Raw genomic sequence first — 26049 nt, forward strand, 5'->3', positions numbered from 1 at the left:
GCCTGTGGGGAAACAAAATGTTGAAAGGAGTTATACCCTCCAGTAAAAAGCCAGAAATGACCATACAGTATAACTCAAAGGCCTTTATAGATTGTATATCTTCCTATTTTGTTACTGACTCTTGTTTCCTACTAAAACCATCCATTGCCTAAATTATAGTCAGTTTTATCTCCCTCAAGAAATGTATCATACTGTGCCTTGAATTGATCAAGATGTCTTCTTTTATTATTGCATATGCAAAAGTCATCATCATCAGTCTCAGGGCTCTAGACAGCAGACAAGAGAAAAGGGGAGCGAAAGTTGGGTTTGATTGGATGTGTACCATTGTGGCCACATTCTTTGGAAAATATCGCCTTTAGCTCAGACCATCCAAACATTACACAAACATACATGTGCCCACTTGAGGTAAATTTATTAAATGAATATTCACCTAGTTTTCGCCTTCAAATGAAGCCATGTGGTAGCACTGCACCCAAAGCTGAAGCAGCTGAACCTTAACCCAACATATTTCCTCTGTTTTCCCCTGTGTGAATATGTATTAAACCAGTATGAACACCGGCATTGTGTGGGGGGCCTCCGGGGCCTAAAGGCCCATGGAAGATGGTTTTCTCAGCTGAGTGTAGGAGCACATAGGGACCCTGTGTATTGCCCCAGCACCTAAAACTCCCCAGCACAAGCTTCTATTTTTCTAGTAATGATACGTCTTCATCAGACCTGTCAGTGAGGGGGTTCTCGAACGTATTCCCCTTTTCTCCTTTTCTGTCACTTTCTTGTTGGTTTCTCTAAACGGAGCTTTAAGGTGTTGAGGTTAAAAATAAACCCAGTCAACAAGCCATAGTGGTTTAAAAAGGGCTCGACTAGACCAAACTGTGGTCGGGCAATGTGTATTTACAGTAGTAGAAATACATGGGAAAATAACTAGTTGTATCCAGTGGTTCGTATTCGGGTTGAACTTTTACATCTTTTCCTTTCTGAATTAGATACACACTATCTGTTGAAAAGCGTACATTCATCCACACATGCTAAATCTCTTTAATTAATCAAAACGGAGACGTACCCATCCTTAACAGTAGGATTTGAGTAAATATGTGTTATGGAGACAAGAGGTAGAAATATTTCGAGGGGGTTTTCTTTTCCTGAAAATTTAATAAAATAAATGGTGAAAGATGATGTGTCGGCCACCATAGCAAATACGATCCATCCCTGGCTTTCCGCTGTTTCTCTTGGTTGTAGATAAATCAGGGGTGTCCAGATTGAGAGCTTTGTATCAGTCATAGACAAAAAAATTGATTCTGGCAGTTTGTGAAAGCGGCAGCTTAATGCTTTCATCCATGATCTAGCTAGATCGAAGCATGTGGAATTGGAGAATTATACATTGGAGCTCTCAGTTCTAATGAGCTAACTTATACAACACTTACATTATAGTTCAAAAGGGGTTTTGCTGGAAATAACAATGAGAACACAACTTTTTTTTGTTGTTTTCTACAAGTAGAGTCCCTCCCATTTTACCACTTTACCCCCCTTTACTTTCTTTCATCTTTCTGTTTTCTTAGTTTTTTTTTTTTTTCACCATGGAGGCTTTTTTTTCGCTATAAAAAAAGATTACCTGTTCAGTTTTTTTTGTAAGGGCATGACAGAAACAGAAAGCTGATGTTTTATAATAATGCCATAATTTAAGAGCTAATTTATGTAGTTTGGCATGTTGATTTGCTAAATGGTACCCGCCTTTTTCTCAGATGTCAAGTAGCAGGAGAGTAATGATATCTTTATCTGGAGTCTTTGAGTTTCGGATTTACCCAGAGCTTTTAATATCTTATTTAATCAAATACGGGAGGAGTTTTCACCTCAACATTCTTCTGTGAACCATATTATCTCGCCCTACCACGCGACTCCACTCTCAGTATTTAAACCGGTCTTCTTTTATTCCCCTTTTTGGTCAGAGGGATGTTATGAATGTTTTTGTCCATTTCACAATCTGGTTGTATAACCTTTGTCAACATTCCCCACCATGGTGTAATTTCCAGTGAAAACACAACAGCCATGACCAATTTCCAAGTAGCATTCTAACCTTGCAAATTGATTTCATATTGGAGATGATCTTGCTCAGAAGTCGGAATCAGTCAATTTCTGTGACAAAAGTACAGCGGATGAGGCTCCATCTATCTGCTTTGATAGCTTTGTATAGGGGTCTGAGACATGATGGACTAATCCATCAGATGTGTGCTCTGTTTGTCTATACTTTGACCCTTTTATGTCTTGCGTAGACTAAATATATGATATACACTGTATATTTTCCCGTTCTCTGAATTCTTTTTAAAGCTGTTCAAACAGGCCTAATCCACATCCTACTAATTTAGTACATATGCTCAGTTCAGTGCAGCCAATACAGACGGCCAAGTGGGAATCATAGGAATGTATGATTTCACTGCCTCTGTACCATGCCAAGGATTAGCCAACTGTGCCTTAGCAATACCAACTGTTGCGAGAAATTACGTTTTGAATAGCAGTCCTTAGTAATTGTCATAATTAATTGTGCACACACCTACAATTACCTAAGTGTTCAGTCAATTATTTCTTCATCACCCCCCTGCCACTTGACAATTGGTACTTACCATCAGAGGTAAGTGTTCCCTGTGGTGGTGGAGGGTCAATCCCAAATGGGCTTGCAGTAGGAGAGTCCATGCGTGATCCTCTGGGAAAGGCCCGGTTGTTATTGTCCCGTTGTATCTCATTGGTGAAACGGTTGTTAACTGGGAGATTCTGCGGTACCACCTGTACCAGTGGGGGGACTACGGGCAGCTCACCGCGTCCCAGTGTCCTCAGACACTGCTCCTCCAGTGCCGAGATGAGAACGGACTGGTTGTTGACCACCCCGGCCATTGTGGCAAACCTGGCCTCCAGCTCCTTGTACCTCGAAGCCAGTCGCATCATCTCAGAAGTCACATTGAGGACGCGGTTCTCCAGCTGGGCCAGCTCCAGAGAGTTGTCTCTTTTCCTGATGATCTCATGCAGCAGCTGCATATAGAGCTGGGTCACCCTGGAGTTCATGTTCCGGCTCTCTTTCCGCAGCAGCTTCATCTCATTCACCAAATTACCATCTACATCCACCACCAGCTGCAGCGTCTCAATCTCACGCCGCTGTTTGCTGAGCACCTCTCGCACATCTGAAATGTCCATACGGGTCACTCTGTCCTTGTCTGGCTCTGGGCCTGTGGTGCTGGCACAGATTGGACCTGATGACAGACATGAATTATTTTAGGAGATTACCAAGAAGCCATTTAGATTTTTAGAAAAGCAAAGGATAGTTAAGTGAAGACACTTAAATATTATTCCAAAAAATTATCCTTTTTGAACCTGTGATTCTCTGCTCTGGAACCAGGAAGGTGTAGGAACACTTTTTGGCATCCGGGTCGACGGGGGCTCTTTTACTCCTGTGGAGAGAAAGCTCTTTGGTCCTCCGGGCTTCCCTGGAGCTCCTGCAGTAACTTCCCTCCCAGAGGGAGAGGCAGAGCAGGGTGCACAGGCTCCACATCAGCCCCTGCATTGCTGCTGGCTGGTTAAATGGATAGATGGACAGCTACTGGTGCTCCCTCCAGGTCCCCCCCAGCCCTCCCTGCAAAAAAAATACAAAATCCTAAGCGCTGGGACTCTGAAATAGACACATCTTTGTTTACAAAGGCTAACAAAAGAAACGTTAACAGCAGGAATGTTGATTGTGTGCTGTTCCATAGCCGGTGATCTTGGTGCTGTAAGATTTTAATGAAAAGGTATTTGACACTATTTCTAAATACTTACAGACAATCATTGATTGGTTAGGAAAGTGTTCACTCACTTTGCAGTAGCACAGTTGTCAGGTCATTGCTCCACATAGTTATTTGTGTGGAAAGATTGAAAGAGAGAGAACACGTTTGCTGTCCAGCCCACGGGACGAGGTCTGCTTTCTGTCTCAGTTAGTTCCCCTGCTGACAGACTCCCATTTTTCTGAGGTCCTGTTGATTCCTCCCCATTAAAGAGGTCTGCCATGTGGCTGCTGGCTGTGCTTTATCTCTGGTACCTGCACTTACCCTTACTTCATCTTCTTTACTCTGTAAATGAGATTATTTTCTCTAGCAAATTCCTAACTTCTTGTCTTGCATAGTATCTACCTGAATAGTCTTTTTCGTCCACAGGAACTATTCTAGGAAACCTTCTTAGAAATCCAGGAACTGTGTTTTGACCATGGGAACATTGTTTCAGTTTGTGTTTCTGGTGCATATTGTCGTTCCTGCTGACAGTCCCCCCAATGGCCCAGTAAGTCAGGTTTGCAGCGCTAAATGGTGGATTTGTCCAACACAAGTTGTGTAACTACTACAGCTCATGTAGAACATATAGACTTTCAAACAGGGGTTATCACTAGTATCAATATTAGGAGAAGGATGAGAATATTCTTTTAATGTTAACTAAGAAACTAGTGCTGTCAAACGATTAAAATATTTAATCGTGATTAATCACATTAATGTCATAGTTAACTCGCAATTAATCACACATTTTTATCTATTCTATTATAAATGTCACTTGATTTCTTTTTGTCCCATTATTTATTTCTTTTTTTCTCATTGTAATGCTCTTATCAACATGGAATAGTGGATCGGCTTGCTTTGTGCTTTTGTCGCCTGGCTTTGACGAGCGGTCGGAGAATTGGCATCAGCTGTGTGCTTGGCCATCAAGTGGTATTTCAGACTGGACGTGCTGCGATGATAGCTCAGTTCACAACGACAAAACACACAGATCACTTTGGTCTGGTCAATGGAACAATTTGGCAACTTTTTAAAAGTAAACTTTCCATTCAGAATCTCATTGGCATCCATTTCAGCTCACGCTCGCCATCCACTCAAAACATATCGTTAGCCTACTACTCTTTAGCCGGCTCGCAAGCCCAAACAAGTGTGTGCGGCGTGCCGGTTGTTTTGTTTCCGGTCTAGTTAGATCCGGTGCGGTGTTGTAGTTTTTCTAATTTTACTAGTTGTTGCAACAGCATGTGAAGAAAATGCGTTTAACTGACGGCACTATAACAAACTTGATATCACTCGCTTGTTTCGATGCAATTAGACATGCACACTCTTCACTGCTCTCGATATGGCCGTAATGCTTCGCAATTGTTTTTAGTCTCCTTTCTACCTCCACATCTTCTTTCCAACATTAATTCAAGCATCACTGTCTCAGCATGCAAAATTAGTCTTTTTAATTTGTAATTTATCTTCACACTTGTTTGGATGCAAACTGAAATCTCTTAAGGAACTTTTGGCTTCTGATTTATGTCCTCGTGTTTTTCTCAAAAAGTCCTGTAAGAGGGTTCATGACCTCCTTCCTGCTCAGAAATCTGACCTTTTTGTCCTGTACAACAGTGTTGTGTACGTGCACGCTGACCCCCTCCCAAGTAAAATACATTGACCCCTAATTTCGATTCAGCTTCCTGTGAGACAGGTTAAATGTGCTCACTGAGTGCCCACTGCTCCACGTGGCTCCGTACACCTAACAGGAATGTTAAGTAGGAGGCGTTATTTGTGTTTGACTTGAAAGAGTTCACAAACGCACACGTACATGCAGTCACTACAGGGGTGTGAGACGAAGCCAAGGAAAACAGTGTGTGTGCAGAGTCGTCTTCAGCCCTGTCTAATTTGAGGGGTGACAGCTGGAACTCCCTCCCCTCTTTCTCATCCCTGCTGTTTCTAGTTCTGTTTCTTATCAATGCACAAAAACACTTCCACCGATGCACACACTGCTCCGTCTAACACCCTGGCCTGGGCCTGCGCGAGGCCAAGACTCTGATGTCTAGCCCTCCTAATCCACTCCCAACACTTTTCAGCTCCTTTTTACTCAGTACCACATCATTAAATCCTACCTCCACCCTGAAACCCAGGCCCTGTATGTCTCCCATATGACGCCATTGTGGTTCTTCAGGAATTCTGGCAGTTCTGTCACTTGGAACAATGTCGAGAGGGGACAGGATTACAGCTAGTACCGCAGATCCGCAGATCTCGCTGCTATGCGTAAGCTCGCGTGTCCATCTATATGATTGAGTACTGCGTGTGCATGACTATCCAGAGACGTTATTCATTTTCATGCTGTGTTTTTCCAGCAGCCGATGTGTCTGACAGCGTAACCAGGTACTGTATCCTTGCTGAACTCGGTGAGAGCTGCTAATGACTTTAACAGCAGCGTCAGCAGTATCGGTTCTCTCAAGTGCATCTTCTCTTCCAAAAACTATGACTGGCTTTCTACTGCTGCACAAAGTGTCCACATTCAGCATCATCCACATGCCCCCTAAGCATGACCGTCTCACACAAACATTACAGCTCATCCATCAGCTATCACCTCCTTCATTTCCCCATATCTTTATTTATATCCTTTTCTTTCTCTTTCTTTTCCTTCCCCCCCCCCCTCTCCCTCTCCACACACACACACACACACACACACACACATTTCTTCTTTCCTGTCTTCTGGAGTCTGATTTCCTCTTGGGTGGGGGTTCTGAGTATGAGGGGCCTCGTCTCTTTCATGGAACCACAACATATCAAAGACATTCCAGGCAACGTGGAGAGGTCACCAGTGTGTCTTGAAAGTACAAGGTTTACAGCGTTTCCTCAGAACAAGCAGTGCGGCTTCTTTTTTTCTACCCCAGCAAACCGAAACTAAACACTGCTGAAGTGCTCTGGGACCGGGAAGGCTATTGAGCGGAAAGCGAAGCGCTCACCTGTGGGAGTAAAACTTCACGCATGCGAATGTGCCTTCACATGCTATGCTTGCTGTCCGTATGCCGATACAGTGTGTTTTTGGAGAGTTCTTTAGAACCTCGACACTACATTTGTACCGATCTGTGCCGCCGCCCTTCTTGACCAACTGTATTGGGCCGACAGAGATTCCAACAATAGCTCAAATCTGTCGCTTTTCAGATTCAACAAAAAGAGTCCATGCATGGCTGACTAGACACCACTTGGATGTTTCTCAACTGGCTGCACTTAAATCTGACAGACCAGCCCGTTTACTGAATCTGGTTTTAGCTTACAATGGAAGCACTGTGCAACTCCGGTTTGTTTGTATGTGTGTATTTCCATGACAAGTTTATACCAGTTCAGAGCATGTATCATGTGCATTGTTTTATTTCCATTCGCTGGACAAACACTAAAGTTTGGTTTTAGCTCACATGTACAAGTGATGTATTTCTAGGGTAGTGTGCCTTGGCATGACTGAGCAATGTTCCCTCACATGTTTCTAACTCTTGACTATTATTTAGATGGAAATGCATTGTGTGGTGCTCCAGAGAAATGCTACATACAATCATCAGAGACCGAACAAGGGAAGGAGATTAGGAGCAACAGTCAGAAACAAAGCACAACTATGTAAAAGGATAGCACAGACAGCAGTGGATCAAAGATGGAAGAGACTAATCGTGATAGAAAGTGGGTCAAGGACCGTTTCTCCTTCCTGGCCAGGTATCATGAATGTAACTTGAGGCAGATGAAATACTCCTATTCCTTTTTTAGTCTTGACACATTTTGTCTGCCCGTTTCTTTCCATTTAATTACCTTCCTCTCTGTTTGAACCCCCCTCCTCCTTACTTTCCTTTTCTTCTGTTTTTGAATACTTTCCTTTCTCTTTGCTTTCTCCGTTTTGTGTTTCTTCCCGTCTTTCCTCTCAAGGTCTTTTGGTTACAGGTAAATCACTTAAGCAGCAGATTTCAATGCATATAGAAGCCACCGGCTGTAAGCAGCACAGCAAATGAGAGAAACAATTTTTCTCCCTAATATGAGTAGGATTTATTAAGTTTCCTATTGGCTCAGCCCTACCGACAAACATCCATAACCTCCATGTGAAACCAGTGTGTGGAATACAGGATTTGCAGCTGGCTATGAGCTTTAGAAGTCTTCCTAAGTGCACCGCTGGGTCCTCACCCTGCTAATAGTTATTAATAGTCAGGAGACCTATGATAGTGGCTTTTTAATTGTCCTCACTCCCCACTGTCTGTCTCTCCCTCCATCTGTCTGAGCTGTGGTTTAATTTATTTTCATGGCTGTTATTGGAACAGTCTTAGGACAATTATTTATCTTGAGCGTACTTGCTTTGCTCTTTTTACACCCCAATAAAGCCCACAACTTTTCAAGATGGGTTTTGGCTTGCGTTAATTATACGGAGGTGTGTATATAGCGAGGACACTGGCTTTCGTCTACCTTGGTTTTCTGTGTAGATGTTGTACATTAATGGTGATTAGCTTTGCGCCCCAGTAGGAGACAGAAATCATTCTTTTCTGCATGCCGTCAGAGAGGAAATGACCAGAGAACTCATTAAGCTAGACGGTTGCTTACATTACTGTTAGACAGAAAAAATTAGTTTTGCCTCGTTGGTTAAACAACGTAATGAATGTTGGTTGTTACCTGAGAAAGAAAAAACATGTCTCACTGGTGGCTTCAGGTTTCTCTGTACGTATTGGAAAAAAGCCCTACTAGAACGCAGGCATCATTTTGTGATCCGAGCCAAAGCAAACTGCTCAATGAACTGATAAACAATTGGTATAAACTGTCATGGAATTGTCATGGAATGGATTTCATGGAAAATCACTGCAGGTTTGTGCTGTATGTCAATATCATACAGTATTTATTATACTTTCTATCATAGACCCATTTACACTTTCAGGTACTCCTAGCTAGGGACGCACCGATACTGCTATCGGATATTGGGCCGATACTGACTTAAATAGCTGGAGCCAATCTATTTAATTCAATTTTATGTTTATATACATTTTATACTGGATATCTGTTTAAGTTTTAACCGTTTTATAGCTGCATTTAAAAGGTTTACACTTGAATTGTAATTCCTGTCAATTTTGAAGATTGTTGGTGCACAATTAATGATTTTTTTTTTTTTGCCAACAATTCAGTACATGTGTATCTATGTATTTGTTACATTTTGTTTTACAAAGTTAAGAAATCAATGTTTAAGTCAAGCCCGATGTTGACACATGAAAGAATGATCCCAGTCACTTCCACACAGTGAGGCATACAGCTTATTAACTAACCACCGCTATCAGATCGGTACTCTGTATCGGTCGATACCCAAAGCTAAGGTATTGGTGTCGGGATCAGGACTGATGAAGTCAGATCGGTGCATCCATACACCTAGCTAAAACTAATGCAGTCTAATACAAGATCTGCAATAAATCTCACCTTCAGCACCACAAACTACATCCTCTAAAATGACAAAACTGTTGAATCAACATCTTTCTAAAACAGTTTCAAAATTAACATAACCTCCATGTAGGTAGGATTTATTGCAGGACTGTTAGACTGCATTAGTTTTAGATATGTGTATACATTGAGTGTACAGTATATTATTTTTTTTATTTTTTAGAAGAAGAAATGGTAGCACATAAAGTCAGATAATCAAACTTGATAGTTTGTCTTTCCTGATGCTTTGCGCTCTGAAGAACAACAGAATCTGTTGTGGTGATGTGCTAGTTGTACATTTGGTGCACTGGACTGTTGATGCATGCATCAGGCAAGGAGCCTGAACTTGAGTCCACGAGAGTGTAACATTTAGATTCAGGCTGTGATCCTGTCAAAGTATCTTTTGACTGTTGTGTGGGTTTCAGGTTCCTGGTCTCCTGCAATGATTTGCCTGTTGTGTCAGTCCGTAGCCTGATGGATTGCGGTTCAAAAACCAGTAGAGATTTATAATTTCATAGCCAATGTATTTCCCAGCCTCAAAATCCCCAGCTTCCACTCCCCCATCTGGTCCTCAGACTTTCCCACAACAAGTCCAAAATTCTCTTAAACACACAACATATCAGCGCTGGTCAGAAGAACAAGAGAAACTTAAAAATAAAAGGGGGGTGAGTGAAGAAGAAAAACGGAATTGGATTTGCTGCAACAATAAACAGCAGCACTGCTTTACATGGCAACGTGGAGCTCAGCCAGCTCTACTGTTGGAGAGCAGAGACCGACTTTCTCCCTGCATGATGTCACCAGCCACCGTTTTTTGAGTTACATGACCACTCATGCACTCTGACTGTCCCTCAAAGACACAAGTTAAAACTCATGCTTTTGTGCTTGCTAAAAAAGTTGGTTACAGAACCACAAGTTGGGGAAGTGAAGGGGAACTGACAGCTGAGAAACTGTCTTGACTAGTTTGGAAAAAGGGAAAGAATTAAAATAAGAGCAAAGAAATGGCTATGTGAGCTTATCGAGGACAGGGGCTGGAGAGGGGAGCACAGCAGGTGGGGAAGTAGTGAAAGTACTGACATTATGAAACTATTAACGAAAACAAAAACAACACCATAAAGCAGCGCAAACAGCAACTTAAAAAAAAAAAAAAAACTCATAAAAACCTCATCAATGAAAATTGTAGAAACCTTACAGAGATTACATACTGCTACCTCAGTGGAATAGGAAACATCCTGGTACAGTATTAATGGAGTGGTTTTATATCTCCTCATTAAACAGTGCATGTTGAAACATTAAAAAGGAACTCAATGACGATCTATAAAGAGCTAGAAATGGGATTTTCTCTGGATGAGGTGGAAAAAGTAAGACGTGTGAGATTAAGTGGCTCTGTTTAGGAAGACATTAGCCTGTGGTCAGAACACAACGCAACGCAATGAAACCCCCAAGTGGTTCCTGCATCTGGCTTTCTAGCTATTGAGATGTCTACTTTCATGACGCTATATTAGCATCACCAAGCCCCACAGCCCCCATCTGTTTTCCTTCTTCAGAAGTGAAACTCTAAACATGTGGGCTGATGTTGGGAGGTCACAGGTCTATATGTGGGATTAGGGTGCAGCCCCACCCGTCCGCTCCACAACCCCTGCAATCAATCGGTCTTTGTGGAAAACGGGTTCCCCCTCTTCTTAATTTATTTATTTTTTGCACAGCACACACACAAATGCAGAAACGCGCAGAGCTATCCAGAGTTCATATAAGGCCGTCCCTCTCTGTCTGTCATACTTTGTCAAGATAAGGACTCTCAACTCTCCAACACCATCCTCCATCACCCCCAAATCGCAGAGCGAACACACAGCCTGCGCCTCAACACAAACAACTCTCCTTGTACGCACACTCGCAATCATGTCTACCCCAGTAATGCATTACCCAGGCTGAAAGATTAGCTGTCACCTCGCCCGTTCAGGTGGCTTTTCTCTCTGATTTAAATTTAACTTGTAAAGTGACACTTGGCTCTGAACGAACACATGCTGCCGCCAAGGTTTCTCGCCTTACAAAAGGGCTGGAGGAGGGTCCGGGAGAGGGGAGAGCTGGGAGGAGGGAGTATTAAAATGTTTCTTTGGCTGGACTGTGTACATTTTCATATTCAGGAGATCACTTGTAACCACTCATTCTCTGTTTTTAATTAAAGAGTCCACACCTCACCTTAAGCTCAAACCTTCCAGACTGCACGTGCTTTCTATTAGTTGAATCACCAAGGAAGAACCCATAAATCCACACACGCAGCATAACACACTCCTTGCCCACTGGCTCTACTTAGTTACATACCTCCACTTCTCTTGTCTGTTTGCCCTGACCCCCAGGCTGACCTTTGCCTCCTGATGGTTACCTGTCCGTTCAACTGTGTCCAAGCTCTCATTAGGGGGATTCTAAATGAGCATCACAGTGCAGCTAGAGAGCTTTCCTCGAACTTTGCTACAGCCTTGGCTTTTTTTTTTTTTGGTATATTCACCCAATCTAACAGTGCTACGGGCTGCCCTGTAGCTCATATTGTAGGTTTGCGTTTTAGGGGATAACTATGTGTCTGGCTTCTTGCGCTGTGGTTGGATTTTATCCACATGCGGTCAGCACAAGAGCAATGTTTTTAGACAAGCCCGTGTCTGTATCCAGTGTGTGTGTTATCTGTGTCTGCTTCTATATGTGTTCTACTGATAAGATCAGCTGAGCTGTGTCTGTGAAAGGGTCCACACATAGCCTCAGGTCATACATTGAGATACGATTGGCCGCATGCCCATCGCCCCAAAAACCGCGAGCTGGTGCTGGCTGAGTGAGCTATCAATCCCCCGCTGCGTTACAACGTGGTCTGTGACAGGACGGCTGGGGGAGGGCAGCGGTTAACTGGCTCTGACATCCTACCACAAACTACCTGACTGCTATTTCTTGGCTTGTCCTGGAAGTTAAAAAAAAAAATGAAAATAGGAAAGACATCAAACGGAAAGTCTGTTGTGATTTGTAGTCCTGGGCGAGGGTTAAGAGAATGGGTAGTTTATGTGTGGATTAGTTGTTATGACCCACTTAAAGCTTTCTCCCAGGCTCTGCACCCCATGCAGGTGAACCTTAGGGACCAAGCACGGCGGCTCCAGCACAGAATGTTCTGGATATTTCTCAAACAGCTGCTCCCACCTTCTCATTATCTGTTGAGCTTTCTTTTTTCCTTTCCAGGCTGAGTTATTGGAGGTATTGATATTATGATTTATTACTGTACGCTGGGAAAAACCAGCAAGCTCTTGAAATGTTTTCTTAGCCTTTTGCCATTCCCTCATTTTTGCCTTTTTTTCCTTTTTAAGCTATTTGAAGCTCAAAGTGTGTGTGTTGCACTGTCCTCTCTCTCTCATTGTCGATTTACAGCGTTCACAGATGTGGCTTTGTAGCGAACAGACTATTTTCCACAGATCCCACCACCAGGCCAGGAACATAAGTGAAAACATTTGAAGATAATTGTGAGTTGGTGATATGGAAGTGCACCAGATTGACTCTGTTAGTGTTCAAAGCGTTTGCTATCATGGTGTCTTAAGTCCATGGGGTGTATTTGATAGATGATGTGGTTAGGGTTGGATTACATTGTTACCCCCCACACACCCCCGCCCCCTTGTTTAAGTGACTCACAAACGGTATTTTAACTTTCAAGGATTTCACAAACTTCAATGCTCTTTCTGTGCTTCTCAGTGCATGACCTCACTACTCCCATATGTAACAAGGAGAAGGATGTGCTGAGAGACATGTCACACTACCTCATTAGGTGTAATATTATTGATCTAACCCTGATTCCACTGGGTTAACTCTGCTCCATCCCTGCACCCACTGGCTCTAGGTGCTGTATGAGGAAACCAAAAGCCAAGAAAAAACAAACAAGCCTGGCTCCAGAGCTCAAATCTCTCCATCTGATCAGATCCGTCTCCCTCAAGTGTTTTGCTGGAATGCTGTACTTTTCTTTCTCTTCCCCCCCCCCCTTCTTTCTTTAGCTTTCTGTTTCTTTTCAGGTAGGCGTTAAGATACATTTCAACAGTTGAGGTGTTTCTCCCTGTTACAGCTAAATAAATTACTGAGACACCACTAACATTCATTCTATTATTCTGTTAAAATGTACCCTCTATACGATGCAAATGTGAATATCACCAAAACATGGATTTTGCCTACACAAATGGTATCCTACACACCCTTGGTCTCATATCCTATACGTCACATCGCATGTGTTGATTGTATACACATGATGCCGTGGTCAGCATGCTGTACACAGTATATCCCAGGCCTCAGGCTCCAGGGGAAAGCCAAAGAAGCGTTGCTAAATGTTTCTGTCTGCAGCCGGAGCCTCCAGTCACGAAACGTCCTAACCTCTCCAACCTCTCAGCCAGAGCTCGCACAGCTGCCCAGACACACACACACTCATACGTACACCTACTTACTCTCTCTCTCAAACACACACACACACACACACACACGCACACACACGGTCATGCTGATACATACACACATTCCAAAAACAAACTTGGAAACAGAATGAACTCGGGCAACATTTACCTTTCTTTTGTTACCAGTAGCGGGGGTGTGTTTCCTTCAGTTATAGTTTCACGTGTGTAATGTGTTGCGTCTTCACCGAGCTGCACGGCTCAGGAGTCATCTCTCTCTTTGTCCCAGTCTTCTCAGGTGCTCCCCTCCACTCACTCCTTCTGTCCTGCAGTGGAAAAATCACAATACCTAAAGTCTGTTTTGCCAAGGCCCTATTTCCCAACGAGGTGCTCCTCTCTGTGGCCTCAGCTGTCCTGGGGCCCGGGCTGGGGCATGGTTCAATAGCCGGCCACTTCAACAGACTAAGCGCTGACGACTGATGCCTTGATGTTTTCACAAAGGATGGGGGAGACTAGAAGAGGGAGGGGAAGGAGGAAGAGAGGGGAGGAGAAGGGGGATGAGGGTGTGGGACTTTGACTTTTTCTTTTTTTTTTCCTCCTCTTTCTTACTCCTTTTTTTATTTTAATTTTTTGTTTTTGTGGAGTGGCCCAGCCTACTACTGATGTCACTCTGATGGGGGGGGGAGAAAAAGAGAATAACAGAGCTGCCTCCATAAGTTTACCATCCTCAACAATGACCGCCTTGGTTCTTATATAGAAGAAATGAGTTGAGTGAAAGGAAATGAAACCTTCTTGATTTCAGAAGTGTTTGAGCTGCTTTGACTTTTTTTTGCGTTCTCCTTTAGCAGTGGGAAGAGCTGATTTTAATGCTGCTGAGGTTTCTGAGCAGCTTCCTGTAGAGCACCAGCTGGGCATGTGAAAGCAGGAGATAAATGAAGGCAGATAAAGCTGACTTGTGATGTTATTGGAGCAGAATCCTTGCTCCGGGTGCAGTCTGAGCTCGTCTGGTCCTTATCACCGCTGCCATTTTTACCTTAATGTTTTAGGCTGCCTTTTTTTTTTTTTTTGCTAAAAAATTTGCAAGATCCTTTTAGATTCCTGGCTAAGAAAAGCAGATAGGATGCGTTTTTTTCCTCCAAACTCCACATTTTCTCCCGGTTACCCTTAGGTTTCTAGTCTGATCTGTTCATACAAGTTTTGCCACATTGTAAACACATACAAAGTGTAAGTGTACCCCTAACCGCAGGTCCTCTGAGCAAGCATTTGTCTGTGTGTGTTCCAGGCAGTATGGATTTGTGCATGACTAACTGCTGTTATCCCTGACATGCTCTCAAAAGAGCAGCTACAGTGGTTAAGCCTTCAGGATCCCTTCTCTTCCTCCTCTTCTCCCAATCTTTCACTTTCCCCTTTACAGCTGTGTCTTCAAACTCGTGTAAACTGCTTCTCCTGTTTTTTCTCTCTCTCTCTCTCTCTCTCTCTCTCTCTCTCTCTCTCTCTCTCTCTGATTCTAATCAGATGATGTTGTGTGTGTGCATGGTATACTGAACACGAGCTTTGGCCGCTTTTTACCTCCTGGATCTGGTCCTGCAGTTCTGTTGTTGTTGCTTATTTGTACATCTGTGTTTAGACTCAGCGTGCACAATGTTGCAAATGCATGTGTAAGTGTGCGCACATCTGTGAGCATAACGGCGTTTTCCAAGGAAAGCGGGGGCGTATTGGTGTTACGTAGTCTAATGTGTGATAACTTAGTCATACATCCGCGATCAATCTCAATGCTGGTGTGTGAAAGAAACCTTGAGCGAGGAGGAGAGAGGAAGGAAAGTCACACCATCACTTCACTTCTGAAGCTTGTTAATCTCTATTTTCAGAATGGTGGGAAGCCACTCCTGGGTTTTGTCTCTCAATGTTAATATTTATGTAACGAGAGACTAACAATCTCAGCTCTGCTCCAAGTCTGCCAAAAAAATAGGCAATTGGAGAGGGAACGGGGGGGAAAGATAGATGGCCTCAAGTTGGAAAGTATGAAGAGAAGATAAGGCCTTCATTTAGATCCATGGGGGGCGGATCAGAGCAAATGAGTTTGCGCAGGGTTTTTATTCCTTTCTATTTCGGCCCCTGTGATATCGAACAAGCGTTCTGTGATTACGTGCTGGTCTTCACCCCAATAAATCCACAGCTGCATGGGAATTACATCATGCATCCACCAAAATCTGGCCCTGTTACGATGTTCAGCCTTGTTTGTTTCTACGTGTTTTTCTAATGAGGCGAGCTTTCTGTGTTCAGGCAGTAACATCCTAGTGTCTCCCGATGTTTACATTAACCCCTCCAACAGATCGACGCTGCGCTCATTTGGCTTACAGCTGGGCCCTCGACTCACCAAAGAATAAGAGGGGAAAAAAGGGAGGGCGGCTGTGTGTTTCTCCTGTATGTAACATGTTGCATCTTTTTTCCTCTCTGCTGCTTTATTTTTAGGGATGTACCTGTCTGATCTGACATATATAGACTCCGCCTACCCCTCCACAGGCAGCATACTGGAGAACGAACAGAGATCAAACCTGATGAACAATATTCTCAGAATCATATCGGACCTGCAAAGATCCTGTACCTACGGTGAGTTTAGACTCACACGGCCACACGTTCATGGGATGGTAGTGTAGTGACGAGAAAGTGCTGATGATGTCCATCATGTGGATGAACAAAAATTAACACCCAAGGAGGAGGGAGTCTGACCACTTCATTTTCAGCATTTCATAATTTAACAACCATGCCTTGACATGCCTGTACCCCTCATGTTTTTGTTTGGTTTCAGTGTAGTCTTGCTGTTCTTGCTTATTATTATTATTATTATTATTATTCAGAAATAGACAGCTTACAGATCCAGCATAGAGCTCGTAGACATTCAAGTAGTTGTTAAGTCAAAAAGGGATAATAAAAGAAAAAGGACATAAAGCACTCACAAATGAGATGCAGCTATTACCTAGCAAAGTCGGGCTACAGGACTAGATTGAAATAAAGTTTTCTGTAAACTTTCACATTATTAGTGAATATATTATATTTTTATTACAGCTTAAATATGCTGTTTTACATCACTTGAACACGTGTGCATTTCTTCTAATGTCACCATCTTCCCTCTTTCAGATGTAACCGTGTTGCTTCATGTACAGAAGTATCTGAACTCCGTCAGGTACATCGAGGAGCTGCAGAAGTTTGTGGAGGACGACAATTACAAGTAAGAAACCAAACTCCGATGGGCACCATGCTTTTTGCCTCATAATCTCTGATTCAGTCACAAGAGCAATTTATTTGCCAGGAAAATCAAAAAGCTTTTTTTTTTTTTAATCCTGTCAATAATAATATTGTTTGCTGCCAGGCACAGTGCTCATCCATCTTTCCCAAAAATATTCCATCACCATAATTATTTTGGGGGGGGAGGGAGGATGAACTCAAGCTGACAAATGACTCAATGTTTTTTGTTTTGTTTAAAGGTTGTCACAGAAGATTGAGCCAGGCACCAGCACACCACGAGCAAACGCCTCCAAAGAGGATCTTGTCGGTACGTCGGGTGTTAAACCAGTTTATCATCTTTTACTTTCCGTTCTTCCTGGTCTATAAATCTGGTCTTCCCCGTCCCACTCCTACCCACAGGCCAGGAAGCGTCAGCATCTCCTCTCTGCGGCCGTAAATGTACGGTAGCAGCTGAAGGAACCAAAGTCCCGGCCACACCGCCCTCCCCCAGGAACCTGCTGCCCTACGGACACAGGAAGTGCCACAGCCTGGGCTACAAGTCAGTTTATTAGTAACATTAGGACGAAAAACAGTGTTTTCATCAGTCCACAACGCATAAAAATGTTGATGATGATGATGAAGATGAATGCCCGAAAATGACTTACCACCTTCTCTCTGCTGTCTGCTGTGCTCTGTGCCCACATAGTTTCATCCACAAGATGAATACAGTAGAGTTTAAAAGCGCTACGTTCCCCAATGCTGGTTCTCGCCACCTGTTGGACGACAGTGTGATGGAGAGCCACAGTCCCACCAGGGGGCAAGCAGAGAGCTCAACTCTGTCCAGTGGTATTTCACTTGGTAAGACATACACATGCATACTTATTACCACGATGACCACTTATATCTCCAGTGACATGTGCTTTTTTTTTTGTGTGTGTGTGAATGATTTGTATCTGTACACAGGTAGCAGCGAGGGCTCTGAGCTCAGTGAGGAGGTGTCCTGGCCAGCTTTTGAGAGGTGAGGTTACTACGTTTGTCTCTGCAGTGCTTTTTCATCACAGCCACATGTAAGATCCTAAAAATGCCCCCATCCCAGCCCCGATTGTATCATTTTCAAAGCTCTGGCCTCAAAGACACAGCTATGCGAAATGATCGGCCATTAAAACTCGCACACGAACGCAGCATCCAGCCTTGCTTTTAGCCCTGCACACAGGGCCGTCATGCCTCATCCCTCCACCGCTGCTCTCGGATGCTTCTGCGGCAGCCTGAAATTTATTAAAAGCTTAACATTTAAATCCCCCTAACCAGTTGATCCCCTGTGCCAACAAGTGTCCACACTCCCTAGTTCAAGAATCAGCTGGCCTGAAAAGGATCTCAGCCTTATTTCCAAAACACCATTTCATGAAACTGTCAAATAACCCTGTACTGTAAACACACATTCATCAACAAGTCCTTTAACCAAATGAGAGCACCTCCATCCAGCCCTAACAAATGCAATCTTAAGAGAAAAACAACAACAAAAAACACATCCACACAGCCTTAACGGTGTCCCGTGCCCCCTATCCTGTCCTGTCTTATCCTATTCTGAACAGGACTCGGTTCTATCACTCTCTGGGCCCAGTCACCCGTGTGGCCCGCATCCCCTACAGAGGAGTCCTGAGGCCCAGCAGGTACACTCATCCCGACCGGAACCAACCTGAGCTGAACCAAGCTCACCCTCTCTTATCCTCACTTCACGCCCCTTTAGCTATGTGCTGGTGCTTAGAGTGTGTGTAGTGCTGGGATAATGTGTGTGTGTGTGTGTGTGTGTGTGTGTGTGTGTGTGTGTGTGTGTGTGTGTGTGTGTGTGTGTGTGTGTGTGTGTGTGTGTGTGTGTGTGTGTGTGTGTGTGTGTGTGTGTGTGTGTGTGTGTGTGTGTGTGTGTGTGTGTGTGATCAGGTGAAGGGCTAAGGATCTGTTTGGGGTCATGATTCTTCATCTTTTGCTGCGTACAATCAGCCTTATAATCCACCTTTCTTTAATTTCTTGCATGCACACACACATAGAGCTTATGGTCAACCTGGACTTTTTCTTGTGCTAAGTTTCCAAGATAGTTCACAGCTTGGAGCTAAAAGATGAGTTTCCACAGTCACTCTGAGCTCCATGTGTTACTGGAAAGAAACTTACATCTTCATTCCTGAGGTAGAGAGGAACAGGCTCTTCAACGACTATTAAAGCCATTTCTTATGGACGACGTTGCATATAAAAGCGTCCCTTGCGGTTAGAGATGGTTCCCTCTGTCTCGGTCTCTCTCTCTCTCTCTCTCTCTCTCTCTTTCCACCAGGCTTCACTGGGCTCCTGCGCTGGGCTTCCTGCTCTGATCCTCCAGACAGACATAATCTGCACACCACCTTGTCTGCCTCTGCTCCTCTTGCTGCTGATACCAGTGTTAAGATTTATATCTGTAAAATTCAATTCTGTGAAAACGAGACAGAAATGGAAAAAAACAAAACATACTTTCGTGAAGCAGAGTGAAAAGTAGCTTTGCAGATTGTGTCTGTCTTAGTTCATCTCTGATTTTGATCTCATTATGTGTGCATGCATGACAGCATGCATGTTTCCTCGTGTGTACGTTTGTGTGTATAGCTTGTCATGTTTCTTTTTCCTGTTTGTAGCTCAGCGGAGTCAGAGGAGCTCGCCGTTCACTTGTACCCCGGAGCAGTCACAGTGCAGGGGGTGTTGAGACGGAAGACTGTGCTCAAGGAGGGCAAGAAACCAACCGTGAGATCCCACACACACTCATATACACGTACATGTTCATATATCCGTGCTGTTCATACATCTATACCTACCTACTGTACAGGAGCAGATGGGCAATAAAAGATGTCTGCTGAGACTCCTTAACCTGCAGAACATCTCTGTTTTATATCTGTTCTTTAACATCACTGTAATTCTCTTCCTCTTTGACCATGCTTGCATTTTTTTTCTTCCGCTGCTTTTGTTCGCCTTGTGCCGCTTAAGCCATTTTTATATTTGCACTGAGATTATCCGAATCCTGTTTTGACTGGAAATAAATCTGGAGCTCTTTATGCAGTTGAAATAACTTCAAACTGTCATAGGTAGTGCGGGTGATTTACGAGCTTCAAGGTCTAAACTATTTTTTCCAATCTGGCCATGTAGTCAGTCAAAATCTCTTGCACCAGGAGTATTAAGTGGTTTTTTTTTTTTTTTTTTTTTTTTTTTTTTTTTTTTTTTTTTTTTTTTTTTTTTTTTTTTTTTTTTTTTTTTTTTTTTTTTTTTTTTTTTTTTTTTTTTTTTTTTTTTTTTTTTTTTTTTTTCTTTTTTTTTTTTTTTTTTCCCCCCCCCCCCCCCCCCCAACATTTTTTTTTTTTTTTTCCCCCCCCATTTTTTTTTTTTTCCCTGTTTTACTTTTTTCTGTCTTTCTAATCTCGTCTCTTTATCTGTCCCAGCCAAAGCTTTGTAAGTAAGTGATGCAGCACAGAAGCAGAACCATAATAAAATCACAAACATCCCAGAGAGTTTACTCCTTAAAAAAATCTGATGGCACATACTGTAGCATTTCATTGGCTCAATCCGGCCGAAGTAGAGTTGAATATTTCACTTTTCTGCCTCCCAGGTGGCATCATGGACCAAATACTGGGTCGCTCTGTGCGGAACCCAGCTCTACTACTACACCGCCAAGTCCCTGAAGGCCACTGAGAGAAAACATGTAAGTCACACAAACATTCACGCTGGTCCTTCACCATCCTTTGTGTAACAGTCTGAGGGCACATTTCATGCCATGCATTTCTGCAGAAATGTTGGAGGTTTTTGTTAGGTTTGTTTTTATTTATGCAGGCGAGGACAATAACTGATAGCACATAACATAACCTCTTCCATGTGAACCGCAGTTGTTGATAGAAGTGAGAGTAAATGACCCCAACACACACTTGGTTTTACATGGAGGCGACGCATGATTGCCATTACTTCCTCACAGAGAAAGTTTGATTACAGACTGAACTCGGGGCGACACATTAGTGATTCTTCTTTTTGTGTGTGTGTGTGTGTTTTTTGCTCAGGAAAAGAGAAATCATAGCAAAAATGCAGAAACATTACACAATTTTTTTATGTAGTTTTAGCATAATTCAAAAATAAGTGGAGCATGTTCAGTGCATCTGGCTGGGTGTGTGTTTGTGTGTATCAGTTTGACAGGAACATTTACTGAAACTGTACAGGAGCTCAGAGGAGAGCGTAGGGAAGAAAGGACAATAAGAACTGGAAGAAAACCGTAGATGAGTGGACATGAGATGCAGTGATTGTGTGTGTTTTGAGCGTGCGTGTATGTGGATTGCGGGGACAGGCAGATGGTAGCACTCATTGAATAATGAGACCAGTGACATCACTGCAGTCCTGTGTGTTACTCAAAGGCTAATTATAACCTCGTGGAGTGCACATGCAGGCTCCCAGGCAAGATCTGGACACACACACACACACACACACACACACACACACACACACACACACACACACACACAAAGCCTGTGTTAACATTTCCTTTTCTTACAGTAACATTTAGACACACCATTTCGTCACAAGAAAGAAAGTTAACTCTGTTTCCAACTTGGCCTCTGCACAGTTCAAGTCGACATCCAGTAAGAGCGTGTGTGTAGTGGGTCTCATGGCCATGATGGCTGACGATCCCGAGCATCCTGATGTCTTCTTGCTGACGGACTCCGAGCAAGGTGACACACACACACACACACACACACACACACACACACACACACACACACACACACACACACACACACACACACACACACACACACAAAAGGAACATCTATACACGAATGACTAACGCAAGCAAGCAGTCAGCTTGCTTGGATGCCGTAAAAATGTGAACTGTGTTAGTGGAGTTTGGTTTGAATGGTGAATCACCTGTGTACACACGCACGCACACGCACACACTGTCCTGAACTTTTCCACTGTGACTTTGTTGATGTTTTACCCGGCGGGGCCAAAGTCAAGTGAGGCTTCAGCCATCTTTCCAGAGTGTTGTGAAAGCAGGTGGAAACGAGAGACTTGGCATCTCATATTGTTTGTCTCCGTTGCCTAGGTAACACCTACAAGTACCAAGCAGGGAACAGAATGAACGCTTTGCTCTGGTTCAAACATCTGAGCGCTGCCTGCCAGAGCAATAGGCAACAGGTATGGAGCCGCATAAACAGACACACGCACATTGTAGAACATTGCCTTTTATTTTTTACACACCTCGCCTTTTTTTTTTTTTTTCCCAGGTGCCAGCCAATCTGATGTCATTCGAGTGACCGATGCTGAGGAGTGTAACTGAGCAAAGGGAGAGAGGGATGAGGAAACAGACGAGGAGGATGAGGAGGAGTATTGATGACTCAGTAGTGGGAGCTTTCACTGCCATGAGCCCTGACCGCCGATTCTCCGATTCTAACCCCGGCCTCACTGCAGCCTCACCTGCCGCCACTGCCTTAACCAGTACTCTGTGTGTGTGTGTGTGTGTGTGTGTGTGTGTGTGTGTGTGTGTGTGTGTGTGTGTGTGTGTGTGTGTGTGTGTGTGTGTACTGACTACTGAACAAGGACCTGCACCACTGCTCTTTTCTCCCATTTGCTCAGTGTCTTTTGTTTTTACTGTGCAGCACTTCAGTGGAGCCATTCGACTTCTCCTCTTCTCTCACAGACAGACTGTCCTCGGATGGACAAAAATAATCCTCCTTTTTTTTTTTTTTTTTTTTTTTTTTTTTTAAGGGGTTAACTATTTTTATTTGTGTCCCCGCCATGCTCAAATGCAAGATAGTCACCTTTTAATCGGCTGGACACACAATCACAAACACGCGCACTCCCATCGGACTAACCCATTGGACTTTTGGAGGGTTTGAAAACACTTTTTTACTTACTCTGTTCCTACTTGCAATTGTTGGTCTCTTCATTCACTTGTGTTGGCTTGGAGTCACATGCTTATTTACATGAGCCACGCACTCACACTCTCTCACACACTCACACACACACACACCGGCCTATTTGATCGTGTTGTAAGGGCTCTGATTCGCAATCAATTCCAGCAGAAACAATTTCCCCACTTCCTGAATGTGTCTAGTTTTTATTACAGAACTCTGCCCGCCTTTTTTCTCATATACTCGCTAAGTGTTCTGAACGTATGTGTGCGTGATTGTATAACTGCATTGTTTGACGAGCGTTGGGAGGGCAAATATTTGCTTAAATTACAGGAATCTCGTCTGTGTTCCACATAGGTACGATCGTCCCAGAATCTAAGCTAAGACGTGTTCACAGTTGGGTAGACGAGAGTTAATTCTTTTTACGAACCTGTATCTTTTGTTTTTCTCCAGTGTTGTCTGCTGTCTGTCAGCGGACGCTCGCTTTACCAGACTCACACACATACTTAACACTAAAGACTTGAAACTGTGAAAGGGTCCAAGAGAGAGAGAGAGAGAGAGCAACGATAACTCCTAATACATGATTTTATCTCCTCTTCTGTCTTGTTGCTTGATATGGTCAGAGCCTCTGGTCTGAAGCAGACATTCAAAGCTACCTGGAGCCATACGGAGTCTACTTTAAATCTTGTTTGTTTATATTGTTTTGTGTTACATTTTTTTTTCCCCTTTTTTGGGAGGGATGGTGCAGTTCACAGTATTACCATGTAGTAGATGATTGCACATCAGTGTAGTTTTGTCTGTTACATTTTTTTGTTTTCTTTCTCCCCTTTTGGAGCAGTTATTTTGAATATTTTATGTACATGTGAATTTTATTTTTTCAAAATGTTGCCCCTTATTCTATTAACCAGGACCCAGCTCAATTTTAGGCCCTAACTGTGTTACATCTGATTTGGAATAAGCACCTTGGTTATAATTTGTGCCAAGTGATGTAACATCACTGTTTTTCTTCAGGTGGACGCAACGTTGCAGGAGCTGCAGTGGAATCAGATGTAGGTATAGGCATGTAACAGCCAGGAAAACCTGGGATTAACAGTTCATCACTGTGCATCACCGATGTTTCACGGTGTCGCAAACGGACTATTGCCGTTTTGTTTTCATTGGGGAGCTCATTGCATCCAAATGAACAAGTGTGATCAGGATGGTGGAGATGACAATGATGGGAGGCTTTTCGCCCAGTAATATTCATCAAATGATGTCTTTTTCTTCTTCTTTTTTTAAAACCGCTGTTTACATTGTATGTTTACACAATCTTTTGCCCAAAATCACAATCCCTTCAGTGCTCCACATGTACTGTGTAAACCTTAGTATTACAGTATGTAGAAAGACATGTCCTGCCTATCAATGGGGTATATCAAGCTCCGAGTTAGTTTCATGCTGTCGATAAGGAGTGATGGGATGGAGAGGTGAACAAATCCATACTCGCAGCACTGGATCCCCTCTAATGTGCTTCAGTCTGTCTTCTCCAGGCTAATATCCAGTCGATAGAGGCACAATGATGTTTTTACTCTGTCCTCAACACAATATACAAGTCAACAATTCAACTTTTTAGGTCAGACAAACCACACCAAACTGACAATTTAGTGCCCGTAAAGAGATGTTCAGTCCTTTTTATATTAACGGAAGGAGGGTAGTAGTGGATGAACCTGTGGAAGAGTGAATGAGGAATCCAAAATACAGGCAAATGTAATATGTGTATGCATTTGTGTGCCTGTGCACACTTATCTATTTTTCTAAAACATTGTAATTTAAGCCACATAGGGGAATCCCTCGTGGGGTGACCAGCTACCTAATCTTCCGTGCGACTGACTGCCAGCTCAGGCCACAACTCCGCGCTGGCTTGTGTCATACTGAAAGTGTGAAGAAAAAGGACTCATGAGCAGATAAGAAGTGAAAAGTAGTAGTCATCTGTGACCACTGTGGCCTGTGAAAGCGCATTTTGCTGCACAATGGAGCAGAGACCGTTTAGAAGGGACAAAATCCCAGAGCTGAAGCACTATGGAGACTGATCATCGCTGGTGTTTGAATCTGATTGGTTGGCTGGGGACACAGTTTCTGCGATTGAAATGGGTGAGACAGAATTTGGGGTCAGGAGGAGTTAGAGACTGTTTACCTCTGTATATCTACAGATGGTGGAGCTTATAACCGGCTGTCATTTGCAATATATTGACACATTGGAGCAGTTAAACAAGAATTGATGCGGTCTCCAAAAAAGGACTGTAAACCGAAGGAGCTGGGATGTAAACAAACCCGACGCAGACAGTCAACATTACGTCACATTTCCCTTCTTTCTATTTACTTTATCTGATGTGAAGAGAGATGTAACTGATGTGGTTGAGTTACAAGTATATATACATAACCAGACCTTTTTTTTGGGGGCGGGGGGGCATCTTTGGAGGTTTATTTGAATCCGTTTGGGTTTAGCAATCCTTTCCTCGAGAATTACCCAGATCATGTTGAGCGTTTTTTGTGAGGTTTTCCCTCGCTGTAACCTGAGTTTACACAATTGTCTTTGTTTTATTATCCTTGTTGTACAGTGTACAGTGCTGTCAACATATTGGAAACACATTTCATTTTGGGATGTTTTGTGGTTTTAGTCAACTCATTTCTTAGGATTTCAAGGCCAATCACTACTAGCATAATAACCACACAGTCATCTATTTTAGGATGAGAGTGGAAAATTCAAATGTCAGGCGCTCCTCATTTAAGATCATTTTTGGCTATAACAAAGAAACTTGATGCCATGCTTGAAAATTCCTCCTTTCTGTGGTGAGAGTTTGTTTCCTTTAAATTGACCATACTATGTACAAATGCACAATTTGCCCTGTATGAACTGTTTTGAGTGAATCTGCCTTCTGAATTCATTATTTTAACAGTTGAGATGAAGGTTTTGACCGGTGGAAGCGTTTTCAGCGTGGTTATACTGTACAATGTGTTTGTCCTCTGATTTGGTGGAGAAGTGGAATCAATGTGAATCTGGACAGGCATCATTCACTGTTTACCAAGGCCATCAACAACAATAACCATTGTTCATGTCGCTGAAGGTGACGAGGGTGATGTGTAGATGACCTTTGACCTCCACCCTTTACCTGGCTCTGTCTGCCCTGTGTCATAACTGTGGCGAGCGCTGTGACCTCACTGCTGAGTGATGCGCTTCCTGGTGTGAAGACTGAGAACCAATAAACACTCTGCCCTTTTTTTTTTTACTCCACACATTGGTTTCATGCTCATTATTCTGTTGGACACTGTGTGACTGTTTATCAGGGA

At 43.2% G+C, this 26049-nt stretch overlaps 2 protein-coding genes across 5 annotated transcripts in view; one reads left to right on the forward strand and one right to left on the reverse strand.

Moving 5' to 3' along the window:
* Nucleotides 1-14093, reverse strand: part of angptl1a (angiopoietin-like 1a) — a 17006-nt gene extending 2913 nt beyond the window's left edge. Inside the window, exons 1-3 of the mRNA XM_039811393.1 lie at nt 13770-14093; nt 3355-3613; nt 2613-3233 (exon numbers count right to left, since the gene is read on the reverse strand). Coding sequence (XP_039667327.1) covers nt 2613-3233; nt 3355-3544 — 811 coding nt within the window. The 5' untranslated portion in view covers nt 3545-3613; nt 13770-14093. The remainder of the gene's footprint in view (nt 1-2612; nt 3234-3354; nt 3614-13769) is intronic.
* ralgps2 (Ral GEF with PH domain and SH3 binding motif 2) overlaps nt 1-25993 on the forward strand; it is a 90113-nt gene extending 64120 nt beyond the window's left edge. For 3 of the 4 annotated variants that reach the window (XM_039811389.1, XM_039811391.1, XM_039811392.1), the window contains 12 exons: nt 16070-16207; nt 16736-16826; nt 17083-17150; nt 17243-17381; nt 17529-17680; nt 17786-17840; nt 18415-18492; nt 19477-19582; nt 20439-20531; nt 21438-21543; nt 21918-22009; nt 22099-25993. In XM_039811389.1, coding sequence (XP_039667323.1) covers nt 16070-16207; nt 16736-16826; nt 17083-17150; nt 17243-17381; nt 17529-17680; nt 17786-17840; nt 18415-18492; nt 19477-19582; nt 20439-20531; nt 21438-21543; nt 21918-22009; nt 22099-22128 — 1148 coding nt within the window. In that variant the 3' untranslated portion in view covers nt 22129-25993. The remainder of the gene's footprint in view (nt 1-16069; nt 16208-16735; nt 16827-17082; nt 17151-17242; nt 17382-17528; nt 17681-17785; nt 17841-18414; nt 18493-19476; nt 19583-20438; nt 20532-21437; nt 21544-21917; nt 22010-22098) is intronic. The other variant, XM_039811390.1, reaches the window with a different exon arrangement.
* Nucleotides 25994-26049: the final 56 nt, after the last annotated feature.

This window comes from Perca fluviatilis, chromosome 9 (assembly GCF_010015445.1).
Source record: "Perca fluviatilis chromosome 9, GENO_Pfluv_1.0, whole genome shotgun sequence".
NCBI lineage: Eukaryota > Metazoa > Chordata > Actinopteri > Perciformes > Percidae > Perca > Perca fluviatilis.